The sequence below is a fragment of the Artibeus jamaicensis genome, unplaced genomic scaffold (assembly GCF_021234435.1).
Source record: "Artibeus jamaicensis isolate MK-2021 breed Jamaican fruit bat unplaced genomic scaffold, CSHL_Jam_final scaffold_1019, whole genome shotgun sequence".
NCBI classification, from domain to species: domain Eukaryota; kingdom Metazoa; phylum Chordata; class Mammalia; order Chiroptera; family Phyllostomidae; genus Artibeus; species Artibeus jamaicensis.
In genome coordinates this window covers 94,165-118,640 of record NW_026522025.1, presented here as the reverse complement: position 1 = coordinate 118,640, position 24,476 = coordinate 94,165, and the positions used below count along the sequence as shown (strand labels likewise).

Here is a 24,476-nt window from a genome sequence, read left to right as displayed (position 1 = left end):
CACATCAATTTATTAGTCCCAGACAAGTACAGTGATTGATTATTAATTAGGGTTTAGAGTCACAGCATTCAGAAAGTATAAACTAAGTCAGCATGTGTTGCTCTAGCTCTTACGCTATTGTACCTGCTCTCTCTTGTTGCTCATATTGATTCTTACATGGGAGTTATTTATGATATAAATAGGATGGTACCCCACCCTATATACATGTACCTTTATTACCATATTACAAGTTTTATTTGAAGGAAAAGTTCAACTGAAATGTCAAAGGGAATCTTTCTTGTGAATCTGCAGCAAACTTCCAACATTTAATTACTAGTCAACAGCTGGGCATAGTTGGGCTGAGGTCTTTCTCTGGTGCCACTGAGTTTTTAATGTAAGTGGTAAAGCCTCTATTCCCATATTTGTGTTCATTTATCAGTGAAGAAAGATTTTGGAATTTAGTGCAATGAGCACTTAGCAAGGCATGAGGTAAATCCTGAAATGTCCTTGTTCTACTTGCTGATGGAGAATAGAAATGTGGGTAACCCAAGATGCCATATTTTCTAGAGCTTATTTGACCCCATAATAGAAATTTTAGATACAATGGGTTTAGGAGGAGGTTTGGGTGATAACGTTATTAGAATTCCTACCCTTGTTATCTCACTTACCTTTCAGGGTATAAAATAGGGAAAAAATGAGTATGGTGAAAAATATGATCAGTGTGGTCAGGATCACAAACATATCATACATCCAACTACTATAGAATGGGGCTAAGCCATCCAAAATAGAGACTGGAAAAGAGAGAGAAATTAAAAAAAATATATATATAATCATATATTTTATTCTTCATTATTAACTTTATTTTTATTTTTGTTTACACTATTACAGATGTCCTAGTTTTTTCTCCACTTGCCCACTTCCCGCCTTCCCTCACCCCAGAAATAATGCAAAAATAAAGAAGATGTATCCCAATTAACAGGGGGCAAAAGGAGGACTGACAAAGGGAAATCTGCCTCCTAGCCCTCATTTACTTGTTTTGTTTTGTTTTTATTCTGGGCCTACTTTGGAAAGCAACTCAGGTTTATGACTGGGTAAGACTTGGTAGTTTACATGAGCCAGAGGTGCATGGAATTTGGGTTGAGCCATGAGTGTGAGAACTGTGAGGCATCTACTCATGTGTCCATAGGCAACTGAGAGCACATTTTCATTCACTCTCATACCCTTGGTTATGAGCTGTACAGGCAAAATGTTCTAGAAGTGTCATAGAAAAAAAAGAAATTGCATCTCTGAGTATCTGGATAAAACAGCATTGTTTGTAATTGCAGCTCAGTGGAAGAGTACAAAATCTGAATATGCAGTGTGCACTGGATATGATCATGATATTGAAGGAGCTCAGATTCAATCCACTTAAGTAACGAATGGACAAACTGATTACTAAATTCAAATCTTTAAAGTGCTGTCATTGTGATGAGACCCCAGAAGGACCAATATGGAATTTAGAGACAGTAGTTTTCATTTCATTAATGCAAAACATTCTCACTAAATTGTAAGCTCCAGAAGGTAGTTACATTTTTTTTTTTTGCTCATTGTTAAATACCTAACATTCAGAAATGGACCTGGCACATGGTAGCCTCTTATTAAATATCCATGAAAAGAATTAGAGCTATACAGCAGAGAGAAAGAAGGAGCTCCTACCCTTCAAGACAGCATAAATGGAACTGGAGAGCATTATGCTAAGTGAAGTAAGCCAGGCAGTGAAAGACAAATACCACATAATCTCACCTGTAACTGGAACCTAATCAACAAAATAAGCAAGCAAAGTATAACCAGAGACATTGAAATAAAGAACAGACAGTAACAAGGGGGAGAGAGAATAATGGGGGAAAGAAAGGGAAAGGTCGCCAAGGAACATGTATAAAGGACCCATGGACAAAGCCAAAGGAGGCAGGATTCAAGGGTGGGGTGTAGGGAAGGGTGGGGTGGGCAGGAGAGGTGGCAGAAAAGTAGAGACAATTGTATTTGAACAAAAAAAAAAAAGAAAAGTACTTAAAAAATAAATAATTAGAACTACAAAGACAACATTAAGCAGAAGTCAGAAACAGTTAATAAGTAATTTTAGGTATTTCAAATATGAGACAGAATCTTATAAAATACATATGTATGTTTCAAAAATGAAAAGAGACAAGCTAGAAAATATCTGCAGGATAGAAAATAATTTTTTAAAAAAGTAACATTAGACATACAGCACATTTGAAAAAGTCTGACATGCCAGAAAGAAAAAAATTTTAAAATTATAAATATATAGATAAGTATAAATAAATAATACTATATAAAACAATAATTATAATAACCTCCTGTGAAGCTTCCATAACATAGAGTTAAAATCTTCAATGATCATAATATGTAACTCCATGGAACTAAACATTATTGAGGTATTTCAAGATACTTTAAAAAATTTTTCTGAGTATGTATTCATTTACTTTGCACTTAATAAGTTATACTTATGCTTTAATGTTTTTCTTGCCAAAAACACATAATTAGATTTTAATTTTTAACATATTCTGTCTGAAAATAATTGTATTTAATATTCAATAGATCATTTATTCCCTTTGTTTATTGATGTTTCAATTCTCTAACATTATTTTGTGCTTACTTGACCTTTCTGTTCTATCTACATATATCCGTTCTTCTTTCGTTTTAATTTTATTGTGTATTTTTAATAATTTCCTTTTTCTTTTTATAATTTTAGCCATTTTATCTCTTGTCATAATTGAGTCAGTTCTGCTGTTTATGTGCTATCCAATCTGTGGCTTTTGTTATGGTACCCTGAATGCACTAAGACACCCACTTTGCTGTTTTTTTTCCTATGTCTGTCCCTGTGTCCAGGGCCACATGATAGAACAACATGAAGAGAAATGGCCCACTTGGGGGTTTTAGGAACTTTAAGAGGAGAAGACTATTCTAATAGATTTAGTGAGACGTTTACCATTTCTCTTACTCTTCCTTAATTTCTAAAGTCCTCATTTCCTTCTGGTATTACTTTCCTCTGTCTGAAGATTTTCCTTTAGCAATGCTTCTCAGTAGCTCAAAAATAACTTGAAAATAATGGTTGGTAGATAATATAGATTGATGGTAGATAGATGATAGATAGATAGATAGATAGATAGATAGATAGATAGATAGATAGATGTTGCAGCACATATGTTGTTTTCAGAGAGCAGTTTATGGTATTCAGTCTTTTCCATACTTTTGGAAAAAGAATTCCATCGTATACATTCTTACTTATTCTTACTACTTTCTAGATAATCCTGAAGATTTGAGTCTTGGTTTTGTAACTGGAGGCTCAAATATAGGTAATGGACTTTGTTTGGGGCCAATTTAGAAATATATAGAGATTTGGAAAAGCCCTAACAAATAATAAAGTGGTCCTTTTGCTTACTTAGTCCTTTTCCTATATAAATACTTCTCAGTGGCCACAAATAAATAAAAGGTATTGCTAAATTTTCAGAGACTATCATAATAAGGTACATGATATAGTATAATCACACTTCTAAATGGCATCTAAATATATGGTCAAGAGGGTAAAATGATAGCTTTCAATAGCATTGAAATGGATAGAAAATAAAATAAGTAAAATTATGCTTTTGGATTTCTTCATTAAATTCTCGAAGATCTATAATTCAAAAATATTTTTGAATCACAGCTTTGGAGGCAACTTATAGGTTAGCAACATCATTAATTGTGTTTTGTAAATGAGTGTCTGGACTCATTCTGAATAAATTTGAATATTCATGATACCTGAAGAAATATATATTTTCCCTTGGTGAACAAATAACTATCACCATAAGTACTGATGGCAGATATACAGCCATCAGTACAGCCTAAAACTCTGGACCTTTATCAGTTCAGAAAAAAGAATATGAACACTCTGACATGTCACCTAAAGTCTGACTTTTTCACCTGTTGCTGCTACAAAAGCCACCCAGATTTATTTAATTACCTCCTAGTAAAGAGGGCACCAACCAGAGAAAAGATGACCTGAAAAACCCATTTTTCAAGTTCCACTTACCTCTATTCCATAATTTCCAGTAGACAGGCAGGATGCTAGCATGCATCAGGATTGGTAAACACTCAAACACAATTTCAAAAAGAATAGGATATTTATCTCGCACAACTGAAAAAGAGAAAGAGGACTTCAGGGTTACATTGGAATAACAACGAACATGCTGGAGGCATGGAACTTTTTTTTAAGGTCTCATTGCCATGTTTACCCAGAGCTATTCAACATATGTGTGAGTTCAGGGACAAAAAGCAGGTTTGTAGGTGAACATACAGCTGGGGATCAGGGCTCACAGTCATTCAGGCTGACAATAGAGCAGGGTCAGGGAGAATGATCTCTTCTTACTACTTCTCCCCACATTGTGTAGCATGTAATCAGGACATAAGATCTTGAAAGAACAGGGTTCTGGTCACTATAATTTATGAATATTTAAGGGTCTAAATTTGATAGGGCCAACAAAGTGGTAGTTTTTGGAAACTCTAAGTTAGCTAAGAAAACAAAAGTGCCTTGGAAGCCAGGAATTTTAAAGGTCTTACATTATAACACTACACTCTTCTCTACAGCATTTCTGCTATTTAGACAATCTTTGCTTGAATACTTACTTTCTGGGGAGCATACTGCAATGTGAGAAAGATCATTTCAAGGCTGGACAACTCTTCTTATTAAACCATGATTTCCTATGTTAGCTAGTTTAAAGAAAAGATTCAATTGCCAATTTATAACCTTCCTAGAGGAAAATCACAAGATTGTTGGATAATTCATGTAATGTGAGGAAAATAACTATGAATAGTTGGATTAGATGAAGAAGATGTAGAAGGGAACATGGGTTTTGTTTCTGTTCTGTTTTTGCTCTTTGTTTATTTGTTTGTTTTTATTTTTAAATTATAGTTGACATACAGCATTATAATAGTTTTAGGTATACAGCATAGTGATTAGACATTTACATACCTTACAAAGTGATTACTACAGTAAGTCTAGTGCCCATCTGGTACCATAAATATTACAATAAAAATAAATCCTACAACTAATATAGTAAAAAATGACTATATTTCCTATGCTGTTCTTTACATACCATGACTATTTTATAATTGGCAATTTGTACTGTTTAATTTCTTTCACCTTGTTTCTCCATTCCCCCATCTTCTTCCATCTGGTACCCATCAGTGTGTATTCTGTATCTATGAGTTTGTTTCTGTTTTGTTTTGTTTATTCATTTATGTTGTTTTTAGTTTCCACATGGATGTATCTAGAGTATTATGCTAAGTAAAACAAGTTAGATAGAAGAGATTCCAGTCAAGATGGTGGTGTAGGTAACTGCAGTGCCCAAATCCTCTCACAAACACATCAAGATCACAACTAAATTATAGAACAGCCATCATTCAAACCACCTGAAATCTAGCTGAATAGAAATCCTACAAGTAAGGGTATAAAGAAGAAGCCCTACAGAGACCGGTAGAGGGAGCAGAGACACAGAAGTGGCTGGTCCCATACTCACATGTGGTGGATAAATACTGGAGGGATATCTCAGCTGCAGAGGTCCCTCATGAGGAGCAAGGGGTCTCAGTCCACACCAGCCCCCATCCCAGCAAGAGAAGTCCCCATAACTTGTGGCTGTAAAAGCCATTGGGTACGAAGGCTGAGTGAAAAGGAGGGCTTGTGGAGTCCCAGGCATTTCTAGTAAAGGGCCCCCACACAGACTTATTCAGATTCACTCACTTTCAGTTCTAGCACTGAGGCATCAGACACATATGGAAAGAAACCAAGTTGTCTGGCAACCTGATCAGAGCTGGAAAGGCAACTTTTTCCCAGATAGAAGTGCTGGCAGAGGCCATTGTTCCTTTTCTGGGATCTCCCTTCACAGATCAGGAGGTGTGTACCATATCTGAATCTTCATCAACCTGTCTCACAGTTTATCCACCCTGTTGATTACCTGAGACTGCCTCACTCTAGCAGCTTTTCCCTTCAAGTGGCTTATCTTGGCTCATAGTTCAGACTTTACTAAAAACTCTCAAACATGCAGCATCTGGCTTTGGCATGCCACATACTTCTCACTAAGGGTCACCAGGACCAGCACTAGCACTAGCTGGCCTTTGGTTTACAGCATGACTTCATATCAGCACCTGCAAGCCCAGAACGAATAGCAGCCATCTGCAGATCTCTTTGTAGCTCAAATCGGGTGGCCCCGGGCAGGGCACAGGTAGCAACTGTCCTTGGCCTGTACCTCCTGGTACAAGTACATTTAGTAGAAATCTTCAGATCATATCAAAGCACCTCCACTAAGGACATACTCAAGGAGTAAATTCTGCAGGCACCATAGACATGCTTAAGTGAGTTCTCTTCTGTGAGGTTGGCCTCTGCACATCTGATCCACCATGGTGGTCACAGCCAATCCTTACAGCTAAATGGTGTGGGGGAAAATCTCTCCCACTGACATGCTAAGAGTAATGAAGGCTCAACTACAACAAGAGGGTTTATACAGTCCAATGGGTGAAGGGGTGAAGGGGTGAAGGGGTGAAAGGGCACCCCTGAAGTGCCCAGCTCAGGGGACGGGGAGGCTGTGCCACTGGACCCTACAAGACACTTGCTATATAAGACCTCTCTACCAAACTCAGGAGATGTAGCAGCTCTACCTAATACATAGAAACAAACATAGGGAGGCTGCCAAAATGAAAAGACAATGAAATGTGCCCTAAATGAAAGCACAGAACAAAATTTCAGAAAAAGACTAAAAAAAAGGAGACAAGCAATCTACTAGATGCAGAGTTAAAATGCTGGTTATAAGAATGCTCAAGGAACTTAGGGAAGAGTAGATGAACTTAGTGAGAACTTCAACAAAGAGATAGCGAACATAAAAATGGAGATTACAAACATAAAAAAGATCCAGTCAGAAATGAGGAATATACTAACTTAAATGAAGAATACAGTACAAGGAATAAACAATGAAGTAGATGAAACACGGGGTCAAATCAGAGGTTTGGAAGACAAGTAAGCAGAAAACACTATCAGAAGAGATAAAAGAAAAAAAATCAATAAATAAGAAAAATTAAAGAATGTTTGAAACAACTTAAGGAATACCAACATTCGCATAATGGAGGTACAGGAAATAGAACAGAGAGAGCAAGGGATTGAAAACCTATCTGAAGAAATAATAACAGAAAATTTCCCTAATATGGTTAAGGATATAGACATACAAGTCCAGGAAAAGCAGAAAGTCCCAAACAAGATAACCCAAAGAGGCCCACACCAAAACACATCATAATTAAAATGCAACATTGAAGTCAAAAAGAGAATCTTAAAATCAGCAAGAGAAAAGCAGTTCTCAGTAGAAACTTTTGCAGGCAGAAGGGATTGGCAAGACATATTAAAAGTAATGAAAAGCCAATCCTACAACTAAGATTACTCTATCCAGCAAAACTATCATTTAGAATCAAAGAACAGATAAAAAACTTCCTGGATAAGAAAAAGCTAAAGGAGTTCATCACCACCAAACCAGTATTAATTATGTAAAATGGTAAAAAAATACAAAAATCAGAAATATGAATAATAAAATGTCAATAAATGCATATATATCAACTAGTACTCTAAATGCAAATGGATTAAATATTCCAACCAAAAGACTTACGGAAGTTGAATGGATAACAAAACAAGATCCTTACATATGCTGCCTACAAGAGACTAACTTCAGATAGACAAACACACAGAGACTCAAAGTAAAGGGATGGAAAAGATATTTCATGAAAATGGAAAAAAATAAGCAAAAGCTGGGGTAGCAATACTTATACCAGACAAAATAGATCTAAGAAACAAATAAATAAGCTGCACAAAAATACAGTCATAGGTAAAGAGAATGCTTTGATGGTTGCCAGATCAGAGAGAGGTTTAGGGGGTTGAAAAGGTGAAGGGATTAAGAAGTACAAATTAGTAGTTACAGAATAGTCACAGAGATTTAAAGTGTGGCATATGAAATAGAGTTCATAATATTATAATAACTATGTTTGGTGTCAGATGGGTACTAGATTTATTGGGGTGATCACTTAGTAAGTTTATAATGTCTAATCATTTGGTTGTACATCTGAAAGTAATGTAATATTGTATGTCAACAGTAATTGAAAAATGGAAAACATTTTAAAGTCAAAAATAAGTCAGAGAAAGAAAACTACTGTATGTTTGTTAAGTAAAAAAAAAATACCAGCAATTACCAACAAGAAAATTCCAAAAAGAATTTTCTCCTGTTGCAATAGAAATAAGACCTATGAAGGCAAAGGCTTTTGGCTCCCTCCTTTATTAGTGCATTGCCATTATCTAGAACAGTGACTGGTATCTAGGAGATGCTCAATATAAATTTGTTGAATAAATGAATGAATAAGTTAAACTGTCTAATGAGTTAGTGACCTTTGCATCAGCAAGAATGTAAGGATGGTCTTGATATCCATACAACAGGAAGAAGAGCATGATGGTTGGTGCAAAGTGTTAAGCATCTGAAACATCTAGGTTCCAATTCTGGCTCTACCATTATAAGTGGTTTGAGCTTGAACAATGTGCCTCAAAATTCTAATCTTTAATTTCTTCATTTGAAGAAATGTTGAAAATAAGTACAATGTATCATATAGGGTGGTTTAGATAAGTTAGTAAGATATTTACTACGAATCATGTATCACATATGCTAATACATGGTAAGTATAATAATTCAAAATTATAGAGGTATTTATAAATTGGGTAGAGGGCTGAGCAAGTTGAATTTTCTGTTCTTTTTTAGACTTATGTTTCCTGAATCATATATAAATCTTACTGTCATGAGAGTTCTCAAAAGGCGCTTTGTCTTTTGAGCTGTAAATCTCCCAACCCTCCTCTTCCTCCATCCAGAAGAATCTAGGATGTATGACAGCTCTTTTCTTCCAGGAAATATTTTACATGCCAAGTATTTGATGTCATAATCTGCCACTTCGGTTATTTATATTGCATGATCTGAAGTTCCTAAAGTCAAGTACTTAAGGAGTTGTTTTCAAGGGTATCCGATAACCTGCACTGCCCTCTGCTCTCAGTTTCCTGAAGTTGAGGCTTCATTTCCTACCTCTGTTGGGAAAGAAAGAAAATATATTTAGGATAGTTTCATAGGAAGAGCAAAAGAGAATTGAGAGAAGATTCAGGAGGACTAATGATCTGGTTATTGATCCACGTATTTTCCTCTTTCTCTTGTTATCAAAATATTCTGAACAATTTGAGTGATACGCCTAACTGCCCATGGCTGCCTGTGAGTGAGGACACAATTATTATTATTAAGATTCCAAGTGCTGGGAAATGAGCATTGCCAGCTCTGAAGGGATCAGGAGATCTGGGTGGTGACAGACACTGTAGCAGCAACAGTGCTTGACCCCTGAAGAGCCACATAAGGAGGGAGGATGGCAGCTTAACCTGAGGCATAACTCAAGACATTGAGACACTCTTTGGCAAATATAGCTGTGTGATACATTAATATACAAGTTCACATAGTTTTGTATGAACCTTTTCTAAGCATTTAACATCTGAATGAAATACCTTTTGATCTGAAACACAGAAGAGCATGCACAATGATTAAATATACGAAGACCCATGAATTTATGCTGGATATTGTTGACCTATACTCCGATTTTAACAGGATATCTGAAAGAGAGAGCAGAAAGTCTTGATAAGTATGGCAGCAGGATCATAAAACTCCAGTGGGCATGGAATATTGCTGCGAAAAAATCAGGATCTCCAGTTATGGCCCCCATTACACTCTATACTATGTATTCCGAGCTCTGACAAGGGCTACTGGCCAGTGAAGATGGACTAGGGGAAAGCCCAGGACTTGGTAGTTATTGGATGAGAATGGAACAGGATTGAATGGAGAAATACCTTTCTACATTTTTCCTTATATTCCAGATGTAAATGGAATGTAAGGGGGCAAATCTATGAAATGAGGAAAATTATAGGACAGGGTCCTAAGCACTACAATATATGGGGGTTGAGGGAAGCCAATGGCTGTGGAACTGGATCAGATGTGCCCCTGGTAAATTCCAGAAAGTTTAAACAAAATGTAAGATCTCTGAAACTCCAGAAATAAAACTGAAAAAGTTTTCTGACAGCCAGTGTTTAATGCCCTGTAGGTTAGGACCAATGTGACAGAAAAATTCTCCCAGGAGTGAATATCCAATGTCCTGATAAAAATATACTTTTTAAAAAGTAACAAATTTCTGAGTGGTGATAAAGCAAAGAACTCCTCAAACTCCTCAAAGTTCAGAAAATAGGGGAAATGCAATGTCAGCATTTGTTCTATTGTTACTACCAATCCTTGGTGACCTGGGTTTAAAAAGCTTTGTGTATGACATACTGTGAAAAGAGAAAGCATTGTTCCTGAGGGAATTAAGAAGGTGAACTTGGCAATAAACAAAAACTGCAGAATAATATAGGCAATTTTCTTCATATATTGTAATTTTCAGATGCAAAACACAAAATAAACAATCTCAATGTAGCAAACAACAACAAAACAAATTGAAGTTAATCAGGCTACCCTAGGGGTTTGGCACCAAACTATTGGAATTTAATGGACACATGGATTTTAGGAACAACAAAAATTAACATGTAAAACTAACAGGTCCATTGTTAAAACATCTCAATTATCCCTTACTTGGCTATCACCAGGACAGAATTTGCTTTTTAATTTTAAGAAAGACTTCTATTCAAATAAAAAAAAACTAACAAGAAAAGGGCATGGGACCCAAGGTTCTTCATTTACACACCAGCTTCAACAACACTAATTAGGTTGGCCAGTCCAAGATTCATGAATGGCTCAGAATAGAAATGTAGGGTTGAGAGGGAAACCAAAAGTAAGTATCCAATGAAGTCAAAGAGAGGATTGAACTTGTGAGTTGAGTCAGGGAGTTAATTTTGAATTACAAAGAGACCTAAGCAAGAAAAGTGAGGTTTTGATGAACAGGAGAAAGGGGCTTTCAAGATTTATTTATCAAATTTCTAAATATTCTTCCATGACTATGAGGAAAGAGGACATTTTGTAATTCCCCAATGCTCAGTCTTCGTGAACTGGACCTAATTAAAGTTACTTAGCTTTGCCTCACCCCTCAACTTTGACAACGCCTGAGTCCTAAGTCTGTCTGTGAGAAGTCTCCAAGAATTCCTTGGCTATCTGCCTCCTCTGCCTGGCTTAAGCCTGAAACAATGACAGAGGGTAGTGCATCCCTGTACTGGAAAGGGTGGGCTCCCTGGGTGATCAGGCCTAAGAAAGGATATGCAAAATCCCGTAAAGCCTGCTTTGCTAAGAATGCTCTTAGTTACATGATAAAGGTCTGGGCAGGAAATGAGTTTGTTTCCCAAAGTCTTGTAGCTTTTTAGCTGATAGACCCTGACTCAGAAGAAGCCCTAATAGTTCTTTGTATGCTATCTGTTTGATCCTTACTGCCTGACAATAATTAATGAGCTGTACCTGTATTACTGCACAAGTTAAACCCAATAAAAGCCTGTCTAGGCAAGGGTCAGCATGCTCTCCCCTTGAGAGGGTGGCCAGGCCATTCTAAGGCTCTCCCCCACCTTGAGGGAGTAGCCGTGAGGTCCCTTTTCCTCCACAGGACTCGGTAGTCCATGTGAATTTGTCTCATATCTCATCCATGATGCCGCGGGCACTGCAAGCTGGTGCACACGCCAGTTTTCGCCTCTAAGCTCTCTGATCACAACCACCCTTGGTGGTTGCTATCTAATCTTGGATATACCACTTATTGGTTGTGAGATCTTTATAATTGGCTTCTTTGTCTATTTCTTCACAAGGTAGTGATAAAGTCCACTCTTGACATCCATAATTTTTAAATCAATCTTAATTCTGCATATTGTTATATGTCTTTTAAAGACATTTTACTTGTAAATATTTAATATAAAATTTAAAGAAAACATATATGTTACCATTTCCAAATGAGAAAAATCAATGGTCTTGAAGGTTAAGTGATGTCCAAGTTCACAAAGCTATAAATAGTGGATCTAGTACTCAAATGACACATAGCACTTTTGAAGCCTTGAGAAGCACACAGAATAAAAGATTTTCCCCTAATTATTGTGATAACTTCCATTCTTAAACACAGCCCCCTTAGCATCTGGTGTTTTCCTTGTTCCCAGACACTTAATACGGTTTAAATATTATATGTCCATAGCAGTTCACCATTTACAAAGCAATTTCACATTTATTGTTTCACTTAATTTAATCTTTAGTTTGTCACACTGAAGAAAACCATTCTTCCTTGATAGGACCAAGCCACAACACTCACCTGGTAAGAGAATACCTGCCCTTTTCTCTTGACCAGTAACTGGGTTAAGCAAGCAGCAAGTGACAGGACCATGGGTGCTGTTTTGGAGAAGAACACTCATCTTCAGGTGCAATAATCCGTCTCTATCCTCAGAGAAGATTTTTGATGAGGCTGGAATTACATTCCCTTTGCTGTCTCTCCACTCCATTTGGACTTGTGGGAACCACCCTCCTGAGTTACACTCCACAATGAGCTCTTTTGTGTCATAAACCTGAACATTAATCTGTATATCTAAGCCTAGAGCTGGAGGAAGAGAGAGAAATGACATTAATTATTGGTGTGGACTCAAGAATTAAGAAATAATTGTTCCTACTCATTCTTTGTGGCTGATAGAGTATACCATAAGTTTAATAGTGATGGCCACAATTAGGGTAGGGATAATTCTCCAATCCAACTCAAGCTAGCAAAGCACCAAAAGTATTAACCACAGAAGAAATGATTGATAAATTAGACTTTTTGAAAGTTAATAATTTTTATTCACCAAAAGACATGTAGGAAGTGAAAAAACAAGTTACAGACTGGAAGACATTTACAGTATATCCAAGAAAGGAGTTGAGTCCAAAATATATTTTTTAAAATATTAGAAATCAGTATGACAGAAAAACTTGGTTTTTAAAATAGGCAAAAAAAGTTGAAGAGGTGTTTGATTTAATATATCTATATATCGAAATGACCAACAAGTATATGGAATCCAAGCAAAAATGCTCAACATCACCAACTATCATGGAAATGATAGTATCAATGAGTGCTAGTGCCTACCAGAAAGTATGCCCAAGAATGTTCATGGTAGTGTTATTCGTAACAGCCCTAAACTGAAAGTAACTGAAATCTCCAGTCACAGCGTTGAATAGTACAAAAATTGCAAAAGGACAAACTTGCTATTTACAATAACATAAATGAATAATAATGAGCCATTGTGTTTTTAAATGTATGACCCCACTTACATCACACTCCAGAAGACCCAAAGCTAATCTATCATGATAGAAGTTAGAGTAATAGTTACTTTGGTAGGAGGAGAGTGGTATTGACTCTGAAAGAAAAGATGTACCCTTCTGGGTGCTGGAAATCATCAATATCTTGATCTGAAGGGTGAGTTAATGGATGTTCCCATGTGTAAAAATTCACTGAGCTATACATTTAACACTTTCACACTCTACTGATTATAAAGTACACTTCAACAAAACATTTTTAATCAAAATTAAAATCAAACTCCACTGGGTATCCCCATCTCTATATTGGCTATTCTGAAATTTGTATCATCTCTTTTTGAGCATGGGACCTGAACCAAGTTCTTTTGGGGAGTAGATAAGTATACAACTAATATATAAATATAATTTTTAAAACTAAAAATAATGTTTAGAGTTTTGGGCTGTCAGTCATGATGATAAGAAAATTTGAACCCATCTTCCCACTGAAGACAACCCAAATATGGATGAAATAAAAAAGCATCTCCTAAAATTCACTCAAAGCTCTAGTAAGATAAAGAGCAATTGCAGGACCTGAATAGGGACAGGATTGGAATTCAGGGAGGGCTTAGCCATTTCTGCCTCTGCACATTTGCTTACAGGGGAGGACAGCTAATGATCCTGAGTTTCTTTTAGAGAATTTCTTCAAGACAAAGTATTGGAACCCAGAGGCTCAAAAAAGTGAAGATCCTGATACATTAACCCCACCCTATACCAAATTTGTTCTATTGGTTCAATGAAGTCTAATTAAAAGCCTAAAGATGTGTGTGTGTGTGATTTAACAAACTGATGTTAAATTTTTCATACATAACTCTTGCACACATGTGAAATTACATATGTGTAGTTTACTTAAATTATTAGAGCACTGCACTGTTTGCACATCTTGGCTTGAAAGCAGTCTGCATAGTCTTTTTTATCTTTTAGAAAAAGAGGAAGAGAGAAGGAAACATCAATGTGAGAGGGAAAAATATTGATTAGTTGCCACCCACATGCACCCTGACGGAAGACTGAGCCTGTAACCTAGTTATGTTCCTTGGATTGAACCTGCAACATTTGGTACATGGAATGATGCTCCAATTCACTGAGCCACCCTGCTAGGGCCCTCATATTCTTTAATAAGGTTAGGTAAAATAATTTCTGAGACATCTACACAAGGGGAAACATTGCAACTAGAGAAGGAATAGAAAAAAATTATATAGTAGTAGTAATTTGTTTAGTTCATGTTATTAAGTAAAGAAAGCACATTGTAAAACAATGTATATGATATAATAGCATTTATTTAAAAATATATGGATATATATAAATATTATATATAGGTGTATATATATACTTATATGTCTGTGTGTTTAAATATGCATCTACATAAGCATGTTTATGCATATTATATATATAAATGTAAAATATCTAAGGAAGTAATATATAAGAAGCTAACTACATTAGCTGCCTGTGAGAGGTGAACTTCATAGCTATAAGATGAGAGCATATGGGAAACTTTTCATCATGCATCCTTTAAATTATAAAATTTTGAATCTCGATGTTTTTATTCAAAAAGTAAATAACATTTTAGAAAAACAAAAAAATTAAAAAACAAATCAGTTTTTGATGATCACGACCATAATCATTAAAATTTGTAACAATACCATCTCACTCATAATCCAAAAAAAAAAAAGACTAACGAATTTTGCAAGAAATCTATGGGTAAACATATCAAATTTAACTGAAATATAAATTGAAATAAAATAAAGAAGGCTGAGTAAATGCTCACTGATGTAATAAAGAAACATGGCAAATCTCTCTAAACTAGTTAATAAGTTCAATTCAATTTCAATCATATTTGCTAAGAAGATTTAATTTTGTTATAACAGTTTATACTACAAAGGGCTAAAGCAGTTTTGAAGAAGGATAGCAAGATTGGAAGATATGCCCTATCATATACCAAGGCACGCGTCTATAATAACTTAAAACAGTATTGTACAGGGTGGCTCAAAAGTAGGTTTGCAGTTGTTTGAATGGAAAATAAAACAATAATTAATAAATAATGACACAAGAATAAACTGTGTTTTGTGTACTCACAACTGTAAACCTACTTTGACCCACTCTGTACTAGATATAGATAATTAGATCACTGTGACATAAAACATTATCAAATTAAAAACTCATGAGAAGCTAGCAAAAATATAACCAGAGACATTGAAATAAAGAACAAACTGATGGTAACCAAAGGGGAAGAAGGGAGAGGGATAATGGGGAAAAAAAGGGGAGAGTCTCCAAGGAACATGTATAAAGGACCCATGGACAAAGCATAAGGGGGTAGGATTCAAGGATGGGAGGTGGGGGTGGGTGGGGTAGGGAAAAGTGGTGGGGTAAATTGGATCCAACTGTACTTGAACAACAAAAAATTTTTAAAAAACTCATGAGAAGATTCATGTAGAGGTATGGTCTTGGTAAATGACAGAAGTACCTTACAACTATTGGGAATAGTCTATATATTAACTCATAAAAAGCACAAAAGCAAAATCCATATAAGTCAGTAACCAAATGTGAAAAAAGACCTTTAAAATTTTAGAAGCAAATGTTTTTATAACATGAAGATAGGAAAGGATTTCTTAAGTGTGACACAAATGACAAATCATATTGGTAGACTGTAAATTTGATAGTATCAAAATTATATCTGTGTAACATGTCATAATAAAAAGGCTTTTAAAAAAAGCAATAGACAAGATAAATTAAAGAACTCAAATGTAAAGTGGGCAAAAATAATAAACAGACAAGAATCTAAAAGGAAAAATTTAGTCTCCAATATATAACAAAGAAAAATGTATTGCTAATAAGGGAAACCAAAACTAAAATAAAAATTGCTGAAGTTTAAAAGCATGATAATTCCACATATTGGTGTAGATGTAGCTTTTACATGACTTGAGTCCGTTATAAATTGATCTGATCATTTTAGTGGGCAATTGCCAAAGGAATCTAAAGATATTTGCACACAATGCCCTTGCAACTTAACTACCAGCTGTGTATCTTTTTAAAAATTGTTGTTCAAGTACAGTTGTCTCCATTTTCACCCTACCACACCCCTCCCCACCCCATTCTTCCCTGCCTTCCACACTCAGACCCACCCCCTTTGGCTTTGTCCATGTGGCTGCCATAAATGTTCCTTGATCTTAAAAGAACTCTTGCACACAAACATGACAGTTTAATGAAGAAACAGAAAATTGTCTGCTACCTTAATGTCTAATGACATGGGCATACGTAACCAATAGTCACATATTTATGACATGGAATACTCCAGTTAAAAAATGGATTGTATTTATTTAAATAAGTATAGACTAATAACAAAACTAAAATACTGAGAGTATAATCATATCAATAGAGTGTGTATAATGATATTATTGTGCAAAATTTAAAAACACACAAAACAATACTATCTATATTTATGAATAGATATGTAAACCAAATGAGACAATATGAGTTTAATGCTTAGTTTTTGGAAATGGAAAAAAGTGCATGGCACCATTGATGAATACAAACGAGATTTTACTTCATCTGAAGTAACTATGACCAATTGTTAACTAAGTATCTTTGTAATTATATTATTCTATGTATTTTTCTATAAATTATATTATTTCATTTTATTTAAAAGTTATAATTTTTTTTAAATGCAAAGAGATCTTTCCCTCACGGCCCAGCATTCCTGAATTCTGGATCCTGAGTCCAGAGCAGCACTGCCAAGGAAACCTGAAGATGACTCCTCTGTCATTACCTGCTACCTTCAGATCCACAGTGGCCTCTTCAGTGGTATCACCATCTTTAAAAAAACAGTGGTACTGTCCCCCATCAAAAACACTGACTTTGTAGATTCTGAGGGTCATTTTGCCCTCTCCCAAGGCCTCTTTCAGGATCACTGTGTGATTCTCATAGTTATGAATGTTTGCTCCGGAGAGTTCGTCCTCTTTCTTGTAAATGGAAACCGGTTGATAGTGATCTCGATACCAGCCCACCTGCATGTGGTCTGCACTCTGTGGGGGGAACAGCTGGCAGCTGAGCTCAGCATGTTCACCTACCATGACCACCTGGTGTCTGCTGGGGGTATTCACAGTGAATTGCTCTGTGGATAAAGTCAGAGACCGAAGTTTAATTTGAAGCTCACAGAAGAATGCTTCACTTACATCCTTCTGCCCTAGACCCATTGGCCTTCTCTCTGGTTCTTGACGCCAAGTCCTTTCTGACTTAGCTGCTCTCCGAGGTACCTTCCCTCTGAAAGCAGCACTCCAGTCTCTGCCTCATTGTCTCTCAAGTCCCAGCTTAAATGGCAACTCATTGGAGAAATTTGTTATGCTCACCCATTTAACATTTCCCCTAATCATACCTAAACATGTCTTCATATTACATATGACTACATGCTATTTTTATTTCTGTCTTTATTTTCTTTCCTGGGCCACTGATATATAAGTCATGCAACTGCAGACTTTTGTCTTATTCCATTTTTAACTTCTCTTTATTATTCCCAGTGTGTAAAACATTACCTGTACACATTAGACATTCTGTAAATACTTACTAAAGGGGTGAGAGAGACTTATGAAGCTACAGGTGACTGTCACACAACTCCTTCCCTACTCTGAGTTTTTGCTCCTTTCAACTCCACCAGAGTCATTCCTGTCTCTGCCGACCAGTTTATCCTTCTCACTGGAAGGATTCTGAATTATCAGACTTAAAGCTCAAAGAAAACTTTGTGGACAGATCCAGCTCACACCAACATCTTTATCTGAGGTCCTACTAAACTTATAATTCTAAACTAAACTTATAGTCACATAAATGATTATGTTTTTTCTTAAATATAAGGGATATATTCATTATGATTTTTGCCAGTGAGAATTTGAGCCTCCCAGGGGGAGGCAGTACATAGTTATCTGTCTCTTCTCCAAGGCACATCAGTGTAGTTCTGCAGCATGGACTCGTGGCTGAGAAAGACAGTCACTGAAATAGCATTTCTTAATCATAAGTTGTTTTGAGATTCATTTATACCCTCAAAACTTTAACATAAAAGGTGGAACCTGAGCAATGTCAGTGAGAAAACTTCATTTCCTTCAGTGTCATTTATCTCCGTTATCTTTCTTTATTGATGTGACACACCATGAAAAAGAAACAAGTGTCCCTACCTGAGGTGAGCACCATCTGTATGAGCAGAATGGCCACAAAGTATCCAGATGCATAGGAAAATGAAGGCTCCATCACAGCTGGAAAATGAGATAGCATTTCATTTGTGAGATCAGGCAGCAAGAATCATGGTAAAATACACACACACGAAGATAATTTTGAAATCCTGCCTTTTCGAGAGAACTTCTTTTGATATGCAACCAAATGACTTAGTCAAACCACAAATGTCAGACCCATGAGATGATCTCTTTTTATCTTTCCTTCCTGTGCTCTTACCATGGCTCTTTGCCTTAGACCAGAGAGCAAAGGAATCCAGCTATGCACATCCCCATATTCACTCGGTCCATTCTGTCCTTCAGCCTGGGCCAGTTGCTCAGTGGAGAGCCCTGGCTTCTGCCTTTGAAATTGCCTCATTTCCTAAAGCAAACACTTGCGTGTCTTCTATGGGGGATAGGCCAGCTTTAGCAAAACATTGACAAGCTCACTGTTATGGGCAGGGACAGACCAGCCTGAATCCATGGAATTTCTAGCCTCACCAACTACTTCCACATTCAGAGAAAATGTCACATCAGGGAGGTGGAATCTAGATTCCTCAGTGGCTTTCCAGAAGGCCTAATTAAAAACACTCATGTATGAAGGGATGCTAACAGGTAATAAGAATAAGCAAGCAGATAAATGCCACTCCTTTTTTTGTTTTATTTTGTAATTCCCCCCCCTCACTTTTGGTGCCTAAATTGCACCCCCCCAATAAACTCTTAGTAACAAGTTGGTTTTTTTTTTCTAGAAATCTTGGATACAAAAAAAAAAAAAAAGGACACTGCTAAGATATGGAGATAGGCGTTAGCATGGTGGATTGAGGGACATACAAATATATTTGGTTTCATATATTCAACAGTTAAGCAAAGTCAGATACATGAAGGATCTCAAATATGTCAATAAATAAAATATTAGAGTTTACCTACTAGAATATGGAGTGCCTACATGTAAATATCAACATTGATTCTGTTTTGATATTAGTGTTTTACCATACAAGAATATAAAATAATGTATTGAAGGAGAGAAAAGTTAAAGATTAGATGTCTCATGCAATGGTTTAATCTACCCATTAAAAAGAAAATGGAATTGGAAAAAATAATACAGATGAAAGCAATGACACAGATTGGGGGGTAGATATTTGTAAAACTTCAACTGATAAAAGAGCTCATATTTATATAAAATATGAATAAATATATATTAAATATATATTCAACTGAATATATATTTAAAAATTTTTGATTACACAAATGATTTTTAAGACAGATAAGCCAAAAGATAAATAGGCCAGAGACTTGAACAATTTCAATATAAAAAATATCTAAATATCAGTAAAGACAAGAAAAAATGTAGAACCTCATTAAGAATCAGGAAAATGTTTATTAAAATCACAATGTAATATTGCCACACCCACCAGAATGGGGAAAATGACAAAGGCTGACAATATCAGTTTTGATAAGAATGTGGTGTCATAGGGTATAAGGGCATTCCTGATGTTCATGGCTGGTTTGAATGCATTGGTAGGATAATAGAGCCATCCGCCCTTATCTGAGGGAGATGCATTCCAAGATCCTCGTCGATGCCTGAAACTGTAGATAGTACTGACCACTATATAGACTATTTTTTCCTATACATGCATACACTTTATGGCTTCCTTTTGGTGTATCTGAATAGCCAGCATCACTACTCTTACATTTTAGGGCCATTATTAAGCAAAATAAGGCTTACTTGAAACAAGCACTGTGATATCACAACTGTTGATCTATTAACCAAGAGTGCTACTGAATGACTAATGTGTGGGTAGCATATACAGTGTATATCTGCTGTACAAAAGGATAATTTATGTCCTGGGTGAGATGAAGCAGGTCAGTGCAAGATTTAATCATGTCGCTCAGAATGGCATTCATTCTAAAACTAACTTATTTCTGGAATTTTCCTTGTAATATTTTTGGACTGCAGTCGACCGTGGGTAACTGAAACTGCAGAAAGTGAAACCACAGGTAAGAGGATACTGCTGTTGTGGAAGCACTTTAGCATCTTCCACTAGAGTTGAAAATACGCATAGCCTATGATGCAGCAATTCTACATCTGGGTATATAATCAAAGAAATACATGACGTATGAGCAAGTGATATATGATAAGCTTCATGGTGACATTATTAGTAATGGCTAAATTAAGAAAAATACAAATATCCTAACAATAGGCCTACACATATAACCCAAAATAATATCAATATGTAACAAACAATTTCACAAACATAATGTTAATAACTGAGTCTTAATTAGTTTGTTAAAATCTCTTATCATTTATAATAATTTAGGTACATACTCTCTTGTGTTTTTTATATAGCAAATCATATTTTTCTAAATATGTTGTGTTTATTTAAAATTTACTTGCATTTCTGTTAACAGAGTTAGCACACATAGCTTTTCAAAACTATTGTTAATTAATAAAAGCAACAAAAATATAAAATCCTCAGGGATGAGTGTACCAAAATTTTTTTAAATATTATTAACAAAATTATGACACTATTATAATAGTACCTATCAGAAAATACTACATAATTATTCTGTATCCCAGAGACAAGTGTTTATGGACTGGAATATTCAGTATCACAAAGATAGCAAGTCTATACAAAATACTCTATAGAGTCAATGTACTTTCAGTCACAATTTTGACTTTTTGGGTTTTTTTTTGTTTTGTTTTATGAATCTTAAAACAATGACTCTATAACATACATAAAACAGTGATGGTCCAAAAAAGAGCCAAGATTCTTCTTATGAAGAAAAGAAAATGTGAGAAAATCTGAGTTAAGTGATATCAAGACTTATTATAAAACTATTATAATGATAAAGAATTGTAGTAGTAGTGTAGATATAGATAAATAGATAAATCAAAATGGAGATCCCAATAACAGATCCAAACACCAAAGGAGGCCTGGTCCACGACAGGACTAGCTTTGCAAATCAGTAAGGAAAGCACCACTGCTCCATGAATGGTGCTGAGACAATCACATGGGTGAAGTGGAGATTCTAAGTCTATAAATTCTGTAGAATCAAAGTCTATCAAAAGGTTACATCATTTTATAGGCATACATTTTCATGAAATTAAGAGACAGAAAAATATCTTAAGTTGTGAATAAAATGGCAATGGAAAATACTAAATTCAGCTCTTATAAATTTAATAGTATGTTTATCCATAGACAACATAGAGAAAGTAAAGATACAGAAGAATTTGAAAGACTGATACAGAAGAATTTGAAAGACCTAGAAATAACAAAAGATCAATATCTAAAATATATTAATTATTTCTTATCATAAAAATCACTAGTTTTCACTGAATAGGAACAATTCTGTTTTGTTCTTGGTAAAGAATATCCAGTGTATATGGAGAAACTCAGTCAAAACAGAGCACACTTTTCAGATTCCTTGCAGCTAGGGATGACTTTCTTCTGGCCAATGCTATGTAGGCAAGAACCGTAAACAACTTTCCTTAATCCCTAAAGGCAGGAGGCACACCTTCTTCTTCTCTTTCTCCTTGGGGCCAGACTGAATACCATCCTGATGGCTCTACCTCATATAGACCTTGAACCTTAAAGTGGAAGCTATAGGTTGAAGATGATGGACCACCAGGTAAAATAGAAGGAACTTGAGTCCTTAAATGTACAAAGTTGTCCCACCAAACTTTTTATATTGTTTAGTGGTGAAACTCATTGTCTATTTTTCTTAGATGGATTTGGATTGCACTTACACAGTTGTTCAGCTTCTTGTTATTCTTTAATGTAAATATATTATAAACACTACTTATACCAATTCAATATCTATTTTTATCTTTAAGGTTTTCTTAAAGGAGATCAGAGAAGACCAAGGACAAACATTTCAAGACTGGTAGGTCAACTTTTCAAGATTGTTAAAGACCTAGATTCCTACCAGATGTTCTGGAAGTACTCTCTCTACACTCTTAAACACCCACACACCCCAATGAATGCCTGTGTGCTATGGCTTATTTTCCCAGTCTAAGATGTATGTATATTCCCTCACAAAAGAAATCCAAAGGTGGCAACCCCACCCAGTGTGTGGGACTGTTTATTCAAACTCATTTTTGCTATTAATATTTAACAACAATTCTTAAGCAAGCACAAGTTTCAACTTGACTTGCCACTCCTTGAAAATAGAATGTGAAATGATGTTGTGTATGATGTATCATGTAACTTAAATCATTTACATTTTCTATTATGAAAAATTACAATAAAGTGTCTTAATATTATATCAGGGAAGATTGTGAATGATCATTACAGTCTGTGAAAATGGAAATAGAAAGGATAGTCTTTATCTTGATAAAGGCTACCTATAGACATCTCTATAGATCTAGTGGGGAAAGAAACCTTTGGAATCTTTCTTTTTAAGTCTAAAGTTTTTATCTAACACAATAATAAAATAAAATGTCAGTATAGTATAAGTATTAGAAAAGGACAAAATGAATAAATGTGGATGATATAACTTACATAGAAAGTGTTAAGAAAACACATAAATACAAATAAATTTTTAAAATAGTACTCCTTTTCTCCAGTTTAATAATGCATGAGATCTCTTTGGAGTTTTAAAAATATTTTTATATACCTGAATAATTGGACAACTACATAATGTTCAGGGAGGGGAAATATTAACATTTTAAAGACAAATCACCTCATATTAATAATAGACAATATAATTCTAATACAATGCTAGCAGATTAGGAAAAATAAAATTTTTTAATATCAAAATTATGTGAAAGAGTTAATGTTTATTAACAGCTAAGATAATTATAAAACAACAGAAAAATTTTCAGATTCACCCTACCAGATATTAATAAAGCCATAGTAAAAGAAAACACACACACACACACAGATTGTTCTTGGTGCAAGACAAATCCAAATAAAACATAATAGAGAGTCAAGAAAACTAACTGTGATCTTTGATATATGTGGTATAAATTGGTCTTCATCCAGTCTCCCCTCTGATCCATCCTCACCATTCTCCTTACTCTGTAGCTTGCAGAGCTAATCTCCACCAAATTAATCATCTGGGGCTCCTTCCTTTCTCCCCTATGGCTGGCATGGATGGGAGACTAAAGACCTGAAAGAGAAAGAGGCCAGGCTATCTCTTTCCAGCTCCTCTTGGTTTGGACCTGCATCTCAGTCAATAGGCTCGTTCTCAACAACTACAGCTCCTGCTCATGGCCCGTCACCATCGTTCTGGGTCACTCAGGCTGCAGCAACACCATTTCACCCTTTGCTGTTGATGATGATGAGCCAGAACAGATCATTACCCAGACCTGGAGGATCTTGTTAGCTCACTTAATCCCAGTTACTCTTGCATAAACATTTTCTTCATTCAATCACGTTCAAAATTTCATGTGAATGTGCCTTTTGTTCCCTATCACAACACTGAGACAAATAGAATCACATATTAATTGAAAAATGATAAATTCTTAAGGAAAATTGGCTCACTTCATGAAAAAATATAAATAAAACTCAGGATAATGTCTTTTTGACATTGAGGTGAAAAGGATTTCTTATTAAGTTACCAAAGTATAAACTATATGGGAGAATTAATTTTATAACTTCAAATTAACTATCTATGCTAAATTAAGGGCACTATAGACAAAACAGGTTTCTGACATTCTGGGAAGATATTTTCAAACACTAAGAGTGAAGGATTTATCTAGAGCTATAAAAAATGCCTGTAAGTTATACAGGAAAAAGAAAATCTAACAAATAAATTGTTAAATTGTGTGAATCTGAAATCCTTCAAAGGCTAAAACTGAATAGCTAAACCTGTATAAAGAAGTTCATAATTTCACTAGTAATTAGGTAAATGTAAAAGTATTTAAATAAGGAGATGCAATTTTTCACCCATTGAATGAGTAAAATAAGAAATTGAGTATTGAGTATTGATGAGGATTGAGAAAATGGGA

The 24,476-nt window shown here is 35.3% G+C and overlaps 1 protein-coding gene across 1 annotated transcript; it reads right to left on the bottom strand.

Moving 5' to 3' along the window:
* Window positions 1-639: 639 nt before the first annotated feature.
* LOC119039838 (putative selection and upkeep of intraepithelial T-cells protein 1 homolog) lies at window positions 640-18,563 on the bottom strand. Its single transcript, XM_053655441.1, has 6 exons — window positions 18,491-18,563; window positions 17,095-17,439; window positions 12,328-12,609; window positions 9,575-9,679; window positions 4,049-4,153; window positions 640-770 (listed from the first exon to the last, which is right to left on the bottom strand). The coding sequence occupies exons 1-6, from the start codon at window positions 18,561-18,563 to the stop codon at window positions 640-642; spliced, it is 1,041 nt and encodes a 346-aa protein (XP_053511416.1).
* Window positions 18,564-24,476: the final 5,913 nt, after the last annotated feature.